Below are 18,119 nucleotides of genomic sequence, written 5' to 3'. Positions count from 1 at the left end.
TTTAAATAACATAAAACAAGTGTGGAGACCTGAAGCTTGTATGATCTAGCAAGAAAGAATCCATTTCAGCTTGAGTTCCAATAGGTTTGCTTTCAACAAAGACACAACTCTAGACAAATCCTGATGAAATTTCATGCAAAGATAAAGAGAATATTTTAAAAAAACTGATTAGAAGGAAAAAAAAAAGATGCCAATAAAAAGGCACAATTTCATTAGCAGTCAACCTCTCGTTAGCTACTGGACATATCCCCTTCAGAGCCAGCAAAGATTATCTGAAACCTCTAGATAACTTTAACCTTTGAACCAAGGAAAACCATGAGTGACAAGCAAATAGATTTCTATACAGGAAATGCTATACTTTACCTTCAACACCACCCAAGTTTCTATGTATTCTTTCTTAGGAAGATGTGTTTATCAATGACCTTCGACATATCAGAGACAACTCCAAGTAAGAGGAAGGCATTTGTCCCAGAAACTCATGGATCTGGGTGAGGAAGGAATATCCCAGGTATGTGAGAATGGAGAGAACAAAATAAGGAATGGTGGGGATGGGCTGAACAGTGCTTTCCTGCAATCAACTATGAGGAGTTAAATGCTGATTGTTGCTATAACAGATCAAGAAATACAGAAAATTCTAAAGCCTAAATCAAAGGATATTTCTAATCTGTGATTTCCATGCAGAAGTCAGCATATTAAGCAGAATAGGTTATACTAAACTAGCATCAATACCTCTTTTTCTATTTTAAAAGATTTATTTTAAAGGTAGAGCTACAGAGAAAGAGGGATATACAGGAACATAGAGAGGAGAGAGATAAACTGAGATTCAGAGAGAGAGAGAGAGAGAGAGAGAGACATATGTCTGCTGGTTAACTCCCCAAGTGGTTACAACATCCAGGGCTGGGCCTGGCTGAAACCAGGAGCCTAGAACTCCATCCAGGTATCCCTCCTGGGTGGCTAGGGTCCAAGTATCTGAGCCATCTTCCACTGCTTTCCCAGGTACATTACCAGGGAGCTAGATTGGAAGTGGAGTAGTCAGGTCTTGAACCAGGGTTCCTATGGGTTGCTGGTGTTGCAGACAGTAGGCTTAACCTACTGTATCAGAATGCCAGCCCCTGTCTTTTTCCTTTTAGCGAGCAGTACTAATTGATGAAGACAAAAAAGACATAATATGATTTGCATGTTATAAGAAAGCAAAAAAAGTATCATTCCCAATGATAAAAATACTTTGTACTTTTTTTAAGTGCTTAGATAGATGATCTCTCACCCCCCTTTCTCTCTGCCCCTCTCCCATCTCTTACCATCTGCAAGAAAATGTTCTATTTTATCCACACAAAAACACCCATTTGGCAGAAAACCAAGGCTCAATGAGATTTATTGACTTAAGTCTACACAGCTAGAAAATTAAATTTTGTCTTCATCACATCAAGCATTAAACAATTCTCTACAAAACTGTACCAAGCTAATTTGTGTCCTAAAAGATAGCTGGTTGAAAGAAGTGGTAAACAGTGGAGCTTTTATTTATCAAATATGAAAATGAAAAACGAATGTCCATTTTAGGCACACACTTTTGTGGCAAATGATGACTAACAATGTAGTTCTCCATGTCAGTGTGACAACCTATTAAAAGAGAGTGATTTGCTCAGGTGAACATTTCTCACCATCCTGACCTGTTGTCCATTTGATGAAAAGCATATGTGGATTCCCAAATGTGCAGACCTAATATCTCCTTAGCAGGATGAATTCTGTGCAACTCACTGATATCAATAAAATCAGAAAATTTCTATTCGGAAAGAATAGAAATGCTGTTGGCATTTTAGGCTTGAGCTGATTCAGGTCTGAATCTACAATGTACACCTTACTTGGTATTTCTATCACACAATGTCTAGCTTTAAGGTTTCAACTTCTGATAAAAATATTTGTTAATGTGAGTTGAAAGTAATGAAACTTTTTGGTTAAAGTGGGAATGCAATATTAAGATGATCAATTACATGAATTCAACCATGATCTAAATCCAGAAAGAATATTCTCCAAGCCAATGAATTTATAGAATTTAATATTTAGTTTTGTCTCTTTTTGATGTTCAAAAATAATTATGTGATTATGATTGCCAACTTGTGACTTTCTGAAATAATTGAATACAAGTATAACATGGATAATTGAAACCCAGAATTGAAGAAAATATAAACCCAAACTATATCTAGTAACCAATTTCAACATCTACTCTCATGGAACACTGAGGGAGGATTGTTACAGAACAAGTAGACTAATCCACCACCAAGACTTCTGTGGATGCAACATAAGATGCACTATGCCAGCGTGTAGGGTTCTACTCTGAAATATTTTATCACATTACTTACTGGATAAGCTGAACTAAAGAGTTTGAAATACTGATTCCAATATCTCAACAACTGCTAATGACTTTAAGAATTAGAGTTTGGAGCCTGACTTTTCTCAGCTAACTGTGAGGAGCCTCCCGCCCAGGGTAAACTGCACCAAAGCCATTTCCTCCTCTCTGCAACACCAAGATGTTCCTCCTCCTCCCCTTCACTTCTGGAGCTGACCAATAGTTGAACTTGAGTCACCAAAATGTACTTTTTTTTTTTTGACAGGCAGAGTGGACAGTGAGAGAGAGAGACAGAGAGAAAGGTCTTCCTTTGCCATTGGTTCACCCTCCAATGGCCGCCGCGGCCGACGCACTGCACTGATCCCATGGCAGGAGCCAGGTACTTCTCCTGGTCTCCCATGGGGTGCAGGGCCCAAGGACCTGGGCCATCCTCCACTGCACTCCCTGGCCACAGCAGAGAGCTGGCCTGGAAGAGGGGCAACCAGGACAGAATCCGGCGCCCCGACTGGGACTAGAACCCAGTGTGCCGGCGCCGCAAGCGGAGGATTAGCCTAGTGAGCCGCTAGTGAGCCGCGGCGCCAGCCCCAAAATGTACTTTTAATGGTTATGAATATTCCTGACTTTGTGGTAAATAGATGTCTGTGACTTTCTACACAGCTCTTTCAAGTACTTCGACTCCTCTTGTACATTAAACTTTATAAAAGGGCAGATGAGAGTCAGCAAGGTGGATTCTATGATTCCTAGCTGGATGCTCCTAATATCATCCTACCCTCCATTTCACCCTTTGATAGTATGTTTCCCCATTATAATCACTGTGTGTTTTACCCCATAGTATTGTTTCTCATGATACTCTGAATGAAGTGCATGTGTTTATAATACAAATGTGCGTGTGATTAAGAATAGTTAAAACCCACAGAAATATAGAAATTCTGCTTTGAAAATAAATATCTTTGACGCAGTTTCTCAAGGGAAAAACATAAAATGTGCTCCTGACTAAACTGGCCAACAATTAAATTAGAAAACTCCCTAATAGAGATTGTAGGCAGAGTAGTGGCCCAACAAGGATGTCTACATCTTAATCCCTAGAAACCAGTGTGCACCTTAGGTTCCAGGTCAAAGGGGAAGGGCAGCTTGCAGATGGAGTCAAGGTCGATAACCACCTGGCTTAATATAGGAGGGTCATCCTGAGTATTATCCAAGTCAGGAAATCATTAAAAGGAGAAAAGGGATCAGCAGAGACGGCTGGAGAGTTGGCCAAGTGAGGACTCTGACTAGTGTTGCTGACTTTGAGGCTGCTGAAAGGGAGCCAGCAGCCAAGGTTTGGGGTGGCCTTGAGAATCCAGAAAAAATGCGAGACAACAATGTCTGCTAGAATCTCTAGAAGGAACTCGGCCCCGTGACGCCTGCCTCATGGCCAAGTGAGAGCCTTTTGGACTTACGGTCTACACAGGTGCATTTGTGTTAAGTCATTGTTTTTGTGGTCATTTTTATAGCAATGATGAAATTTAACAGGATTCTTTAACCATTTGACTTTTTTATTTATTTTCTGTATTTGAAAGAGTGAAGGGGACAAGGGAAGAGAAGAGAGCAAGAGGCATCTCTCATCTACTGATTAACTCTCCAAATAGCCACAACAGCCAACGGACTCCTGCGTAGGTGGCAGATTTCAATGCTTGCATGATCACCTGCTACCTCCCAGGACATGCATGTGTAGAAACCTGGATGCAGGGTGGGACTGGGACTTCAGCCTAAGAACCCAGGTACTCTGGTATGGATGTAGACATCCCAAGCAGCAGCTTGAGTATTGCACTAAATGTCAGGCCCCACCTACCACTTTTTACTTAAAGAGGAGATACTCCGTCAGCATCAAACTTCACTGAATATTTCTGCTTATCTTTTTGACTTTCAGTTTCTAGTAATTCCTGGGCACTTTGTCACTCCAGATATTCTCATTCTAGTTTTTGTTGTTGTTATATTTTTAACCAATTGTTAAAGAAGAGAGAAAGAGAGTTTGCTGTGTAGTGTTTCATTAATTCCCATCAAATGTTTCTCTCTCTAAAGAGCCTTTGTGTTTCCAATTCTGCTAATATGCAATTTCAAGAGCTTGTATGTTCTGTTGCATATGAAATTCGGATATCTATAGAATCAGAATCTGCCATATAGAGTGGTTTTTAATGTTTCATGTATTCTCATTGTCTTACCTCCTGTCGTAACAACTGGCTTTGGTAAAGAAGATGAAAATGATCCTTTGTTTTCTAAGATTCTTATTTTCTCTCATTATAACTAGTACTCAAATTTCCTAGTTTTACATAATATAATGCACAATGTAACTTATATTTTTCTTTCATAATAACCATGCATACAGAGCACTGTTTTTAACAGACCACATAATTGCATATGATTTATAAATCATTTGTGCATACATGTCTATTAAGGCTTTATATACATTATGAAACACAGAGCGAGAATTTTAAAGAGATAAAAAGAAACATAAAGAGAATACCAGAAATGAACCGTTTGCTGTGCACTGAATGTGTCTCTCCAGATTTATATGGTGAGACTAAACCTCAACAGCATGGTGTTAGGAGTTGGGATCCTCAGGAAGTGATCAGGTTTGAGATCAGAGTCTTCAGTATGCGGTCAGACTCAGAGACCCCAGGGACCCTTCTCTCAAATCTGTCGACATCTTCATCTTGGACTTCCCAGCCTCCAGAACTCAGGAGATACCTGCTGAAATGTCTGTCGTTTGTAGCTGTCCAGTCTAGGCATTTTGTTACAGTAGCGCAAACATACTAACTCAACAGTATTAGCTTGCAGGCACCTGCAGAGGTCATTACTATTATCCGGCTTTGACCAAGACTTATGAAGGATGCTATGCCCCCTTTGCAAGAGAAATTCAGAGAAGACGGGGAAGGCAGCTTGTTCTCTCTTTCTCTCTTACTTGCTCTTTCCTCTGAAATTATCTCATAAGAACATGCAGAGAAACTGTGATAGCACAACCAAGTCCTCATATATAATATGACTCACTCTGAGGGATTCTGACTGGACACCACCAGCTCTCAAATATGGAAGCCAATAGACCATGGCTGTCTTTCAGGACAAAAGTCCATACTGGTAGGAACTGCTATGTGGGGAAATGAAACTGGGGGGCACAGGGACAATACGGCTAGAGGAGATACACGTTAGCTCTTAGTGGTAGAGAGTGAACATGGAGGAAGGATTCAAAGTTCAATGCCATGTGTACCAATCACTTTGCAAACAAAACAGCTGAAAAATTATCCTGTTTCATTTCTTTAACTGGAAAATGAAGGGAAAATAAGTGTATGTGAAAATAATAAATCAAGGGGATATATGCTTAGAGATAGGTATGAACACCAAACTCAATTCTGTTAATTTATTTTAGACCAAAATGTGAAGATACCAAAATAAAGCTTACAGAGGAAAATGTAGAAGAAAATCTTCATGACCTTGGAGCAGAAAATTTTCTTATCTTCAACAAGATACAATAATTGGACCATAAAGAGACAAATTGTACTGTTAAAATTTAGAATTTGTTTTCATTAAAAAAATTGGTGAGTTATAAAAAGTGAAAAGGGAAGTCACAATGTGAGAAAAATACTTGTAAAATATATTTCTGACAAATGATTCATATGCAGACTATATTTAAATAAGGTCTACAAATCAGCGAAAGAAAATCAGGATGATTCACTTAGAAAAAAATGGCAAACGAGTTGAATAAATACCACATAAAAGAATATACATGCCCAGGAAACATATGCAAAAGTGCTCAACTTCATTAGGGAAACAAAAATTTAAATCATAATGCGGTACAAATTCACAAAGACTCAAATGGTTAAAATGAAGTGGATGGAGATGAGGAAGAGCCAAGGGCACTCTCACACTTGGCTGGTGTGCACAACAGTTTGGAAGTATTTACTACATACACCTTGAATATATGCAAATGCCTCTTTAAAAGGAATTTATTAATACATTAGATTCACAGGGTCACAGAAAATGCATGATAATTACAACAGCACAATTCTCATGTTAATGTGTTACTAATGCAAAGAGAACAGATTCAATTAGTTCACAGACACAATTTTAAGAAAATGATACTTCCCTCTCTCCCCTCCCCTCTTTCTCTCCTTTCTGCCTTGCTGCTTTTCCTTCCTTTATAAATTTTTGTGATAACTTTTTTAATGTAAAACTTTTTGTTAATTGATTTTTTTGACAGTTGGAGTTATGGAGTGGGGATGAAGAAGACAGAAGAGAAAAAGAAAGAATGAGAATAAGAATGAATATCTGTATCTATCCATTGGTTAACTCCCCATATGACTTCAATAGCTGGAGCTGGGCCAGGCCATTGCCAGGAGCAGGAAATTCATCCAGGTCTCCTACATGGGTGGCTAGGGACCCAAGGACTTGGGCCATCATTGCTTTTCCCAGGTCATTAGCAGTGAGCTGGATCAGAAGTGTAGCAACTGGGACACAAATCGGCACCCATACGGGATGCTGGTTTTGCAGGCAATGGTTATACCTGCTACACCACAATGCCAGCCCCTTTTGATAACATAATTTTAATTTAGACTATAGTCAAAGAATTAATGTTACACTAAATAAAGAGTTCAACAATATTACTTAAAAGCAGGAATATAGGCAAGAGCTATAAATAATTGAAAAGATAACAATTTTATTCATATACAGTAATTTCTTAAAATACACATCAAAATCATAGTAACATAATTCTTAATTATTGATATGACAAAGACATAAAACAAAGTTTGATAAAATGATTTTGCAGCAATACTGGTACACAAAATCATTTTTTTGACTTTTTTTCTTATTTAGCTTTAACTCACATGTATAAGAAAAAACCCGTGGTGTTTTCCTTTGTGTATCCAGCTTACACTTAACATGATGTCCTCCACTGGCATCCATTTTGATGTAAATGGAAGATTTTCGTATTTTTATAAGCAAATGTTCCACTGTGTGTGTGGGTATCTATTCTGGTGATGGGCACCTTGGTTGATTCCATATTTTGGTTACTGTGAACAGTGCTGCTATAAACATGGTGCTGCAGGTATCTCTTTGATACGACATGTTCTTGTCTTTTGGGTAATATACCCAGAAGTGGGGTTGCTGAATCATATGGCAAGTCTACTTGTAGTATTTTTTTAACAAACCTTTATTTTCCACTGTGGCTGCACTAATTTACATCCACACCAACAGTGTGTAGGAGTTCCCTTTCTGCATATTCTCACTAGCATTTGGGTCCTTGATGATTTCTTTCATCAATGTTTTATAATTTTCATTGTAGAGATCTTTCATTTCTTTGGTCAGATTAATTCATACATATTTGACTTCTTGTGGCTATTCTGAGTGGAATTTCTGTTTTGATATCTCTTTTGGCAAGCTCATCATTAATGTATAAAAAGCTACTGAATTTTAAATGTTTATTTTATAACCTACAACTTTACTGAATTGCTTTATCACTTCTAACAGCTTTTTGGTGGAGTGCCTATGATTTTTCCATGTTTAACAGCATGTCATCTGAAAACATAAATTTTTTTCAGAGAAAATGTAACAGATTTCTCTCATTTTCTCCTTTCTTAAAATATTTGTATTAATATAAAGAGAACAGATTTTATTTTATTTTATTTTATTTGACAGGCAAAGTGGACAGTGAGAGAGAGACAGAGAGAACGGTTTTCCTTTTACCGTTGGTTCACCCTCCAATGGCCACCACGGCCTGCGCTGCGGCCGGCGCACTGCACTGATCCGAAGCCAGGAGCCAGGTGCTTCCTCCTGGTCTCCCATGCGGGTTCAGGGCCCAAGGACTTGGGCCATCCTCCACTGCACTCCTGGGACACAACAGAGAGCTTGCCTGGAAGAGGGGCAACAGGGACAGAATACGGCGCCCTGACGGGGACTAGAACCCAGGGTGCCAGCGCCACAGGCGGAGGATTAGCCTAGTGAGCCACGGTGCCGTTGAGAACAGATTTTATGTATTTCAAAGACACAATTCTCTGAACATAAGTACACTTCCCTCTGTTCACCTCTCCCTCCCTCCCTCCCTCCTCCTCCTTTCTTTTTATTTATTTTTGTTATCACATTTTTTGTTTACTTTATAATCACAGGCTTAATACTCCACTAAATATAGTGCTCAACAAGTAAAAAATATAAAGACCACTCATTTATAGGGATATAGACAAAGGCTAGAAATAATAATCAAGTCATACAATGTCAATTTCACTGTTATACATTTGAATTTATTCTTTTTTTGTACTCTGTTAAATATTACAGATCAGAGGAAATATTTCTTGCTTTGGGTCTGGCTTATTTCACTAAACATAATGGTCTCCAGTTCAATCCATTTTGTTGCAAAAAACAGGATTTCATTTTTTTTTAAATTACAGAGTGGTATTCCATTGTGTGCATATACCATATTTATTTTCTTTATCCAGTCTTCAGTTGATGGACATTTGGGTTGATTCATGTCTTAACTATTGTGTATTGAGCTGCTGTAAACACAGAGGTTCAGGTAACACTTTCTTTTTTTTCTTTTTTATTTATTTTTATTTTTATTTTTTTAAGTGAGAGAGACAGACAAGAGAAAGGTCTTCCTTTTTGCCGTTGGTTCACCCTCCAATGGCCGCCGCAGCCGGCGCACCATGCTGATCCGATGGCAGGAGCCAGGTGCTTCTCCTGGTCTCCCATGGGGTGCAGGGCCCAAGCACTTGGGCCATCCTCCACTGCACTCCCTGGCCACAGCAGAGAGCTGACCTGGAAGAGGGGCAACCGGGACAGAATCCGGTGCCCCGACCAGGACTAGAACCCGGTGTGCCAGCGCCGCAAGGCGGAGGATTAGCCTAGTGAGCCATGGCGCCGGCCCAGGTAACACTTTCATATGCTGATTTCATTTCCTTTGGTTAAATTCCCAGGAGTGGGATAACTGGATCATATGGTAGCTCTATTTCCAGATTTCTTTTTTTTAAGAGATTTATTTATTTATTTGAAAATCAGAATAGGAAGACAGGTAGAGGCAGAGAGAGAGAAAGCTAGCAAGCGTCTATCCACTGGTTCACTCCTGAGATGGCTACAATGGTTATGGCTGGGTCAGGCCAAAGTGAGGACCATCTGGATCTCAAACATAAGTGAAGGGCCGAGGACTTGGGCCACCTTCCACTGCTTCTCTCATGTGCATGAATAGGGAGCTGGATTGGGAGTAGAGCAGCAGGAGTCAGACTGGCGCCCACATGGGATGCTGGTACTGCAGGGGGTGGCTTCACCCGCTACCACCTGCCGCACTGGCCCCTATGTGTAGATTTCTGGGGAGTCTCCATACTGTCCTCCATAATGGTTGTGCTAGTTTACATTCCCACCAAGAGTATATTAGTGTATCATTTTCCCCCACATCCTCACCAGCAGTTGTTACTTTTTGATTTTTGGATGAAAGTCCTTCTAATTGGAGTGAGGTAAAACCTCACTGTGCTTTTTATTTGCATTTCTTTGAAGGCTAGTGATCCTGAGTATATTTTCATGTGTTTGTTTGGTCATTTATATTTCATCCTTTGAAGAATTCCTGGTTATACTCTTTGCTATTTCTAAAGAGGATTGTCTCTCTTTGTTGTTGAGTTTCTTGAGATCATTATATATTCTGAATATTAATCCTTTTTCAGATATATAGTTTGCAAATATTTTCTCACATTCTGTTGGTTACTACTACATTTTGTTGAGTGTTTGCTTTTAGCTTGATGTAATCACATTTCTCTATTTTTGCTGTCCATTGATGACAGTGGGGTATTGAAATCACTTATCGGCCGGCGCTGCGGCTCACTAGGCTAGTCCTCTGCCTGCAGTGCTGGCACCCAGGGTTCTAGTCCTGGTCGGGGCACCGGATTCTGTCCCGGTTGCTCCTCTTCCAGTCCAGCTCTCTGCTGTGGCCCAGGAAGGCAGTGGAGGATGGCCCAAGTGCTTGGGCCCTGCACCCGCATGGGAGACCAGGAGAAGCACCTGGCTCCTGGCTTTGGATCAGCACGGTACGCCAGCCGCAGCGGCCATTGAAGGGTGAACTAATGGAAAAAAGAAGACCTTTCTCTCTGTCTCTCTCTCACTAACTCTGCCTGTCAAAAAAGAAAAAAAAAAAAAAAGAAATCACCTATCATTATTATATTGGAGTCTGTCACCCCCTTTAGGTATAACAGAATTTGCTGTATATATCTAGGTGGTCCTTTGGATGCAGATATATTTGTGATTATTATATCTCCTTACTGATCATTTTATCAATATATGATACCCTTTTTTACAGTTCTTTTTATTTAAAGACTGTTTTTAACCTGACAATGAGTATAGCTAATCCTGCTTGTTTTTGCTTTCAGTTTGGCTGGTATATCTTTTTCCAGGTCTTTGCTTTCAATGTGTGTATATCTTTATTTGTTAAGTGAGTTTCTTATAGGCAACATATAGTTTGGTATTGGTATTTTATCCATTCAGCCAACTAAAATATTTTGGCTGCAGAATTTAATCCAATTACATTCAAGGTTAATATTGCTAGATTAAGAATTAGCTCCTGTCATTGTGCTCATTGGTTACTGATTATATCTACTCCATTAGTAAACCTGATAGTTTCATGTACGTGTGAGTGTGTGTGTTTAAAGATTTATCTTTTTTATTTGAAAATCAGAGTTACACTGAGAGAGAGAGGGAGATCTTCCATCTACCAGTTCACTCCCCAAATAGCTGTAATGGCTGGAGCTGGGCTGATCCAAATCCAGGAACCAGGAGCTTCATTTTATAAGGAAGGGTTCAATGAGCATACGTAGATTTAAGAATGTTTCACATTTGCCATATTCATTTCATACATAGATATTAAATATATGCTATTTTTAAAGCAGGCATGGTTTTATTAAAATTATATGATGTAGATTCATGACAAAGATCATAAATGAGGAAAGAAGGGTATATTATTATATAAGGGAAATAATTCAGTGAAGATAATATTTATAAATACCAGTATACCTAATAATTTGTTCATTTACTTTCTCCCTTCTTCCCTCTCCTTCTCTTTCTGCATCTAACTCATTTCACATACCATAATCATCTCCAGTTCCATCCATTTTGTTGAGAATGTCAATATTTTATTTTTTTAAGATTTACTTATTTATTTGAAAGTCAGAGAGAGGCAGGAAGAGAGATCTTCCATCTGCTGGTTACTCCCCAGATGGCCTTATGGCCAGGACTTAGCCAGGAGCCAGGCACTTCACCCAGTTCTCCCATGTGGGTGGCAGGGGCCCAAGCACATGGGCCAATTTCCATTACTTTTCCCAGGCCATTGGCAGGGAGCTGATCAGAAGTACAGTAGCCAGGACATGAACTAGTGCCCACGTGGGATGCTGGCATGGCACGTGGTGGCTTCACATGCTACACCACAATGCTAGCCCCAATATTTTATTCTTTCTGGTGGCTGAGTAAAGTTCCCTCTGTATATACACCAAAAATCGTTTATTCATCCATTCATTGATGGATATCCATGTTGATTCTATCTTTGGTGTTGTGATTAGTGCTGCAAGAAATACAGGAACACAGAAATCTCTGGTTCTGACTTCACTTCCTTTATGTTTCTAGAAGTGGGATATGTGGGTCATGTGGTGCATCTATTTCTAGTTTCGAGGAATCTCCATACTGCTTTCCGTGGTGGTTGTACTGGTTTGCATTCCCACCAACAGTATATTTGGATTCCCTTTTCTGCACATCTTTGCCAGCTCTTGTTATTGTTTCAGTTTTGGATAACAGCCATTCTAACTGGAGTGATCTGACAACTCATTGTGGTTTTAATTTGCATTTCCTAATGGCTAGTGATATTGAGCATTTCTTGTGCTTATTTGCCATATTTATTGTGAAAAATGTCTATTCAGATCACTTGTCCACTTCTCACTGGATTGTTGTTGCATTCCTTGTTGTGGTTGAATGAATTTCTGGAGTTGAATTTCTTGAGTTGTGTACATATTCTGTATATGTCAACTGCATAGCTTGTAAATATTTTCTCACTTTCTGTTGGTATTGATTGAATCCTTTGCTGTGTAGAAGCTTCTGAGTTTGAAAGAATCCCATTTGTCTATTTGTGCTTCCATTGCCTATGCTTTTTGTCACATTTGTATGCATCATATTCAAGTGTTCCACCATAGTTCCATAGTTTAATACTTTAAATTTAGGTCTTTGACCTTTTTTGAGTTGATAAGTCTGAAGGGGCAAACTTTTGCATGTGGAAATCCCATTTTCCCAACACCATTTGTTGACATGAGTGCCCTTTCTTCAGGCAGTGTATAGCTTCATTTCTGTTTTTTTTATTGAGTATTTACAACTTAGGCATGTGGCATATACTTTCATAGCTCAACTTATAGTTTCTGTTGAAATTAAATATTATCTCATTTTTTGCTTACTATCTTTACACATAAAATCAAACTGTCACAGAACTGTGATTCTCCTAATTATGGAAATAAATAAGGAAGTTCACACATTTTTTTAAATTATAAACAATCTCTTGGAGCCCAGTTTCTTCTATCCCCAATCTGGAATGTATTATTTCTAGACCAGTCTCCAGTTACTTGCCTGGTCTTATCTTTATTACTATCATCTTTTAAAAAATATTTCAAATAATACAGGAAAGTACAAAGAATAATTCAGTAGCACACATAGAATTAACAATTTTTAAGATTTTGTCACCCTTGTCTCTATGTAAACATATTTAACATTTTTGAAAGCAGGGGTAGATATAATAATATCACATAACATGGAATTCATGACAAATGTGAAACATTTCTTGTATATTTATCTTTTCACCAAGAAATCCAACTTCTAAGATTCTTTCCAAAGAAAGCACTAGTAAAATTATAAAAAGGCATGAACAATGTATCAAATGGTCATGTGTATAGCAATCTACATGAGAAAGCAAACATCCATAGATTTGCACATCCACAACTACAAAACAGAATGACTACCTCTATATTCTACAATGGAGTTTCTCCAAACCATGCACAAAATATTTCCTGGTTATGTCCAGTGGAAAGGGCTCAAAACAATGACAAACTCAGCAGTGCTGAGCCTTCTTCCCACCAGCACTGTGGCTTTAAAAGGTGATTTTTCCATTGATAGAAACTGGGGCTCTTGAGAGAAGTGGCTGACTTCCAGGACTACAGTAAAGATAGAGTCAAGGTGAGTTTGGGACATTTTTTTTTCTCAGATATGAAGGTATAAAAAAATTAGTAAGTTCACATCAAACGAAATCAGAAGCCAATTTTTTTTTTTTAAATAATTATTTGAGAGTCAGAATTACAGAGGGAGGGAGAGACAGAGAGAAAGGTCATCCATCTGCTGGTTCACTCTCCAAATGGCCACAACGGCTGGAACTGGGCCAATTGGAATCCAGAGGCAAGAAGCTTCTCCCAGGTCTCCCACATGGGTGAAGTGGTCCTGGCAATTGGGCCGTCTTCCCTGCCTTCCCAGGCCATAAGCAGAGAGTTGGATTGGAAAAGGAGTAGCCGGGACTTGCACTGGTGCCATGTGAGATGCTGACACTGTATGCAGAGGCTTAGCCTACTGAGCCACAGTCCTGGTCCCATCAAAAGCCAATTTAGAGACTTACAATGACCAAAGATAGGACATTTTTCCCCTAGAAACCTTTTACTGAAGGAATACAACTTTATACATTTCATAATTACAACTTTAGGAACGTGGTGACTATTCCCACTGTGCCATCTCTTCCACCACTACTCTCCCCCAACTCATGCTTCTCCCTCTCCAATACCCATTATTTTTTTTTTACAAAAATATATTTTCAATTAACTTTCTTTAACATAGAGTTAATCATATGTGTATAAAACGTTAAACAAAATTTCAAAAAAAAACTGTTCCTCAACAGTCAATATAAGTGCTGTTCAGTTATGGCTTTTCAAAGTGTCAATTTCACTTCAATAGATTGCCTTTGAGGTGCTCCATTGGTTATCACAGGTCAGAAAGAACATATGGTTTTGTTTTGTTTTGTTTTTTTTCAGACTGGCTTATTTCACTATGATGTTTTCCAGTTTGATCCATTGTGTTGCAAACAACTGGATTTCATTTTTTTTACCGCTGTGTAGTATTCCATGATGTACATATCCCATAAATTCCTTATCCAGTCTTCAGTTGATGAGAATTTGGGATGATTTCATATTTTAGCTTTTGTTAATTGAGCGGCAATAAACATCGGGGTAGAGATAACTCTTTCATATGCAGATCATTTCCCTTGGGTAAATTCCCAGGAGTGGGATGGGTAGGTCATATGGTAGATCTACATTCAAATTTCTGAGGTATCTCCACACTCTCTTTCATAGTGGATTTACCAGTTTACATTCTCAACGGCAGTGGATTTCGGGTACTTTTCCCCCACATCCTCGCCAGCTTTTGTTGTTTGTTGATTTCTGCATGAAAGCCATTCTGACTGGGGTGAGGTGAAATCTCATGTGGTTTTGATTTGCATTTCCCTGCCAGCTAGTTATCCTGAGCAATTTTTCATGTGTCTGGTTGGCCATTTGGATTTCCTCTTTTGAGAACTGCCTGTTAAGTCCTTTGCCCATTTCGTAACTGGGTTGTTTGTATTGTTGTTGAGTTTCTTGATCTCTTTTATGTACTCTGGTAATTAATCTTTTATTAGTTGCACAGTTTGCAAATAATTTCTCCCATTCTGTCAATTGCCTTTTCACTTGGCTGAAATTTTCATTTGCAGTGCAGAAGCTTCTCAATTTGATGTAATCCCATCTGTCAATTTTGGCTTTTATTGCCTGTGCCTCTGGGGTCTTTCCTATGGAGTCTTTACATATACCAGTGTCTTACAGGGTTTCCTCAATGTTCTCTAATAATTTGATGGTATCAGGTTGTAGATTTATGTCTTTAATCCATTTTGAGTGGATTTTTGTGTAAGGCATAAGGTAGAAATCTTCATACTTCTGCAGATGGAGATCCAGTTTTTCTAGTACCATTTACTGTACAGAGTGTCCTTGCTCCAGGTATTGATGTTAGCTCCTTTGTCAAATATAAGTTGGTTGTAGATACATGGATTGATTTTTGGCTTTTACATTCTGTTCCATTGGTCTATCCATTTTTGTTTTGATTACAATGGCCCTGTAGTATGTCTTGAAATATGGTATTGTGATGCCTCTAGTTTTGTTTTTGTCATATAAGATTGCTTTAGCTAATTGGAGTTTCCTGTTCCATATGAATTTCAGCATTATTTTTTCTATATCTAAGATAAGTGCCCTTGGTATTTTGATTGGTATCACATTGGATCTGTAAATTGCTTTCAGTAGTATGGGCACTTTGATGATATTGATTCTTCCAATCAATGAACATGGAAGATTTTTCCATTTTTTTGTATCTCCTTCTATTTCTTTCTTTAATGTTTTGTAATTCTCATCATAGAGAGCTTTGACATCCTTGATTAAATTTATTCCAATGGGGCAGGTGCTGTGGTGTAGCGGGTAAAGATACCACCTGCTGTGCTGTCATCCTGTATTGGCGCTGGTTCGTGTCCTGGATGCTCCACTTCTGATCCAGCTCTCTGCTATGGCCTGGGTGAGCAGCAGATGATGGCCCAAGTCCTTGGGCACCTGCACCCATATGGGAAACCCGGAAGAAACTCCTAGCACCTGGCATCAGATCAGCACAGCTCCAGCCTTGTGGCCATCTTAGGGAATGAAGAAGTGGATGGAAGATCTCTCTCTGCCTCTGCCTCTGCCTCTCTGTAACTCTGCCTTTCAAATAAATAAATAAATAAATCTTTGAAAAAAAAATTCATTCCAATCTATTTGATTTTTTGTAGCTATTGTGAATGGGATTGATCTTAGAAGTTCTTTCTCTGCCGTGGCATTTTCTGGGTATACAAAGGCTGTTGATTTTTGTGTGTTGATTTTATATCCTGCCACTTTGCCAAACTCTTGTATGAGTTCTAATAGTCCCCTAATGGAGTCTTTTAGATCCCTTATATATAAAACCATGTCATCTCCAAATAGGGATAGTTTTATTTCCTCTTCCCAATTTGTATCCATTTGATTTCTATTTCATGTCTAATGGGTCTAGCTAAAACTTCCAGGACGATATTGAATAGCAGTGGTAAGAATGGGCATCCTTGTCCATTTGCAGATCAGTGGTAATGCTTACAACTTTTCCCCACTCAATAGGACTCTGGCCATAGGTTTGTCATAAATTGGCTTGATTGTGTTGAGGATTGTACCTTCTATACCCAATTTGTTTAGTGTTTTCATCATGAAAGGCTCTTGTATTTCATAAAATGCTTTTTCTGCATCTATTGAGATAATCAGATGGTTTTTGTTCTTCAATTCAGTAATGTGATCTTTCACATTCATTGATTTGTGAATGTTGAACCATCCCTGCATACCAGAGATAAATCCCACTAGTTCTGGCTGAATGATCTTTTTGATGTGTCATTGGATTCAATTGGCTAGAATTTGGTTGAGCATTTTGCGTCTATGCTCATCAGGGAAGTTGGTCTATAGTTCTCTTTCTCTGTTGCATCTTTTTCAAGTTTAGGACTGAAGGTGATGCTGGCTTCAAGGAAAAAATTGGGGAGGATTCCCTCCCTTTCAATTGTTTTGAATAGTTTGAGGAGATTTGGAATTAGTTCTTCAAATGTCTGGTAGAATAATCAGTGAAACCATCTACTCCTGGCTTTTTTGTTTTTGTTGGGAGGATCTTTATTATTGATTCGATTTCTGTCTTGGTTATGGTCTGTTTAGGTTTTCTTTGTCTTCATGGCTCAATTTAGGTAGGTTGTAAGTGTTCAGGAATCTATCCAGATTTCCTGGTTTCTTGGCATACTGTTCCTTGTAGTAATTTCTGAAGATTCTTTTTAATTCTGTGGTGTCTGTTTTTACTTTTCCTTTTTCATCTCTAGTTTTATTGATTTGGGTCTTCTCCCTCCTTGTTTTTGGATAATTGTGCCAATGGTGTGTCAATTTTGTTTATTTTTTCAAAAAAAAAAAAAAAACAGCTCTGTTTTACTGATCTTTGTAATGATTTTTGAGTTTCAATTCTGTTTATTCTCTAATTTTAATTATTTCATTTTTCCTGCTAGTTTTGGATTTGGTTTGCTATTATTTTTCTAGATCCTTGAGATGCATTGATAGCTCATTTATTTGATCCCTTTCTAATTTCTTGATGTGGGGATGTATTGCTATGAACTTTCCTCTAAACACTGCTTTTGTTGTATCCCATAAGTTTTGATATGTTCTATTGTTATATTCATTTGTTTCCAGAAGTTTTTTGATTTCTCTGTGGATTTCTTCAATGAATCACTGTTCATTCAGGAGCATGTTTTCAGTCTCCATGTGTTTGCACGTTCCAGAGATTCCCAAGTTATTTATTGCCAGCTTCAATCCATTGTGGTAAGAGAATATGCATGGTATTTTTTTGAAATTTTTTTTTTTAATTTTCTGACACTTGGCTTTATGGCCTAGCATGAGGTGAGTCCTGGAGAGAGTACCATGTACTGCTGAGAAGAACGTGTATTCTGCGACTGTTGGATGAAAATTTCTGTAGGTATCTGTTAGGTCCATTTGGTCTAAAGTAACAGTTAACTCTGTTGTTTCCTTGCTGATTTCTATTTGGTTGAACATTGCTGAGAGTGAGATATTGAAGTCTCCCATTACTATTGTATTTGAGTCTACATCTCCCTTTAGATCCACTAACATTTCTTTGTACTAGCCAGGTGCCCTGTAATTAGATG

The 18,119-nt window shown here is 38.5% G+C and overlaps 1 protein-coding gene across 8 annotated transcripts in view; it reads left to right on the top strand.

Annotated features, from left to right (window-relative positions):
* The window catches only part of LOC127483844 (uncharacterized), a 124,653-nt gene that overhangs the window by 93,074 nt on the left and 13,460 nt on the right, over positions 1-18,119 (top strand). For 4 of the 8 annotated variants that reach the window (XR_016218670.1, XR_016218671.1, XR_007910647.3 and 1 more), the window contains 2 exons: positions 402-508; positions 3,904-4,566. Coding sequence is in view for 3 of the 8 variants with exons in the window: in XM_089311103.1 (XP_089167229.1) it covers positions 402-452 (51 nt within the window). In the remaining 5 variants the exon portion in view is untranslated. Of the gene's footprint in view, positions 1-380; positions 509-3,903; positions 4,567-18,119 lie in introns of those variants that run through there. The other 4 variants (XR_016218669.1, XM_089311104.1, XM_089311105.1 and 1 more) reach the window with 2 other exon arrangements.

This window comes from Oryctolagus cuniculus, chromosome 12, assembly GCF_051225735.1.
Source record: "Oryctolagus cuniculus isolate XC-2025 breed Fujian yellow rabbit chromosome 12, ASM5122573v1, whole genome shotgun sequence".
Lineage (NCBI taxonomy): Eukaryota > Metazoa > Chordata > Mammalia > Lagomorpha > Leporidae > Oryctolagus > Oryctolagus cuniculus.
This window is presented reverse-complemented; position numbering and strand designations above follow the sequence as displayed.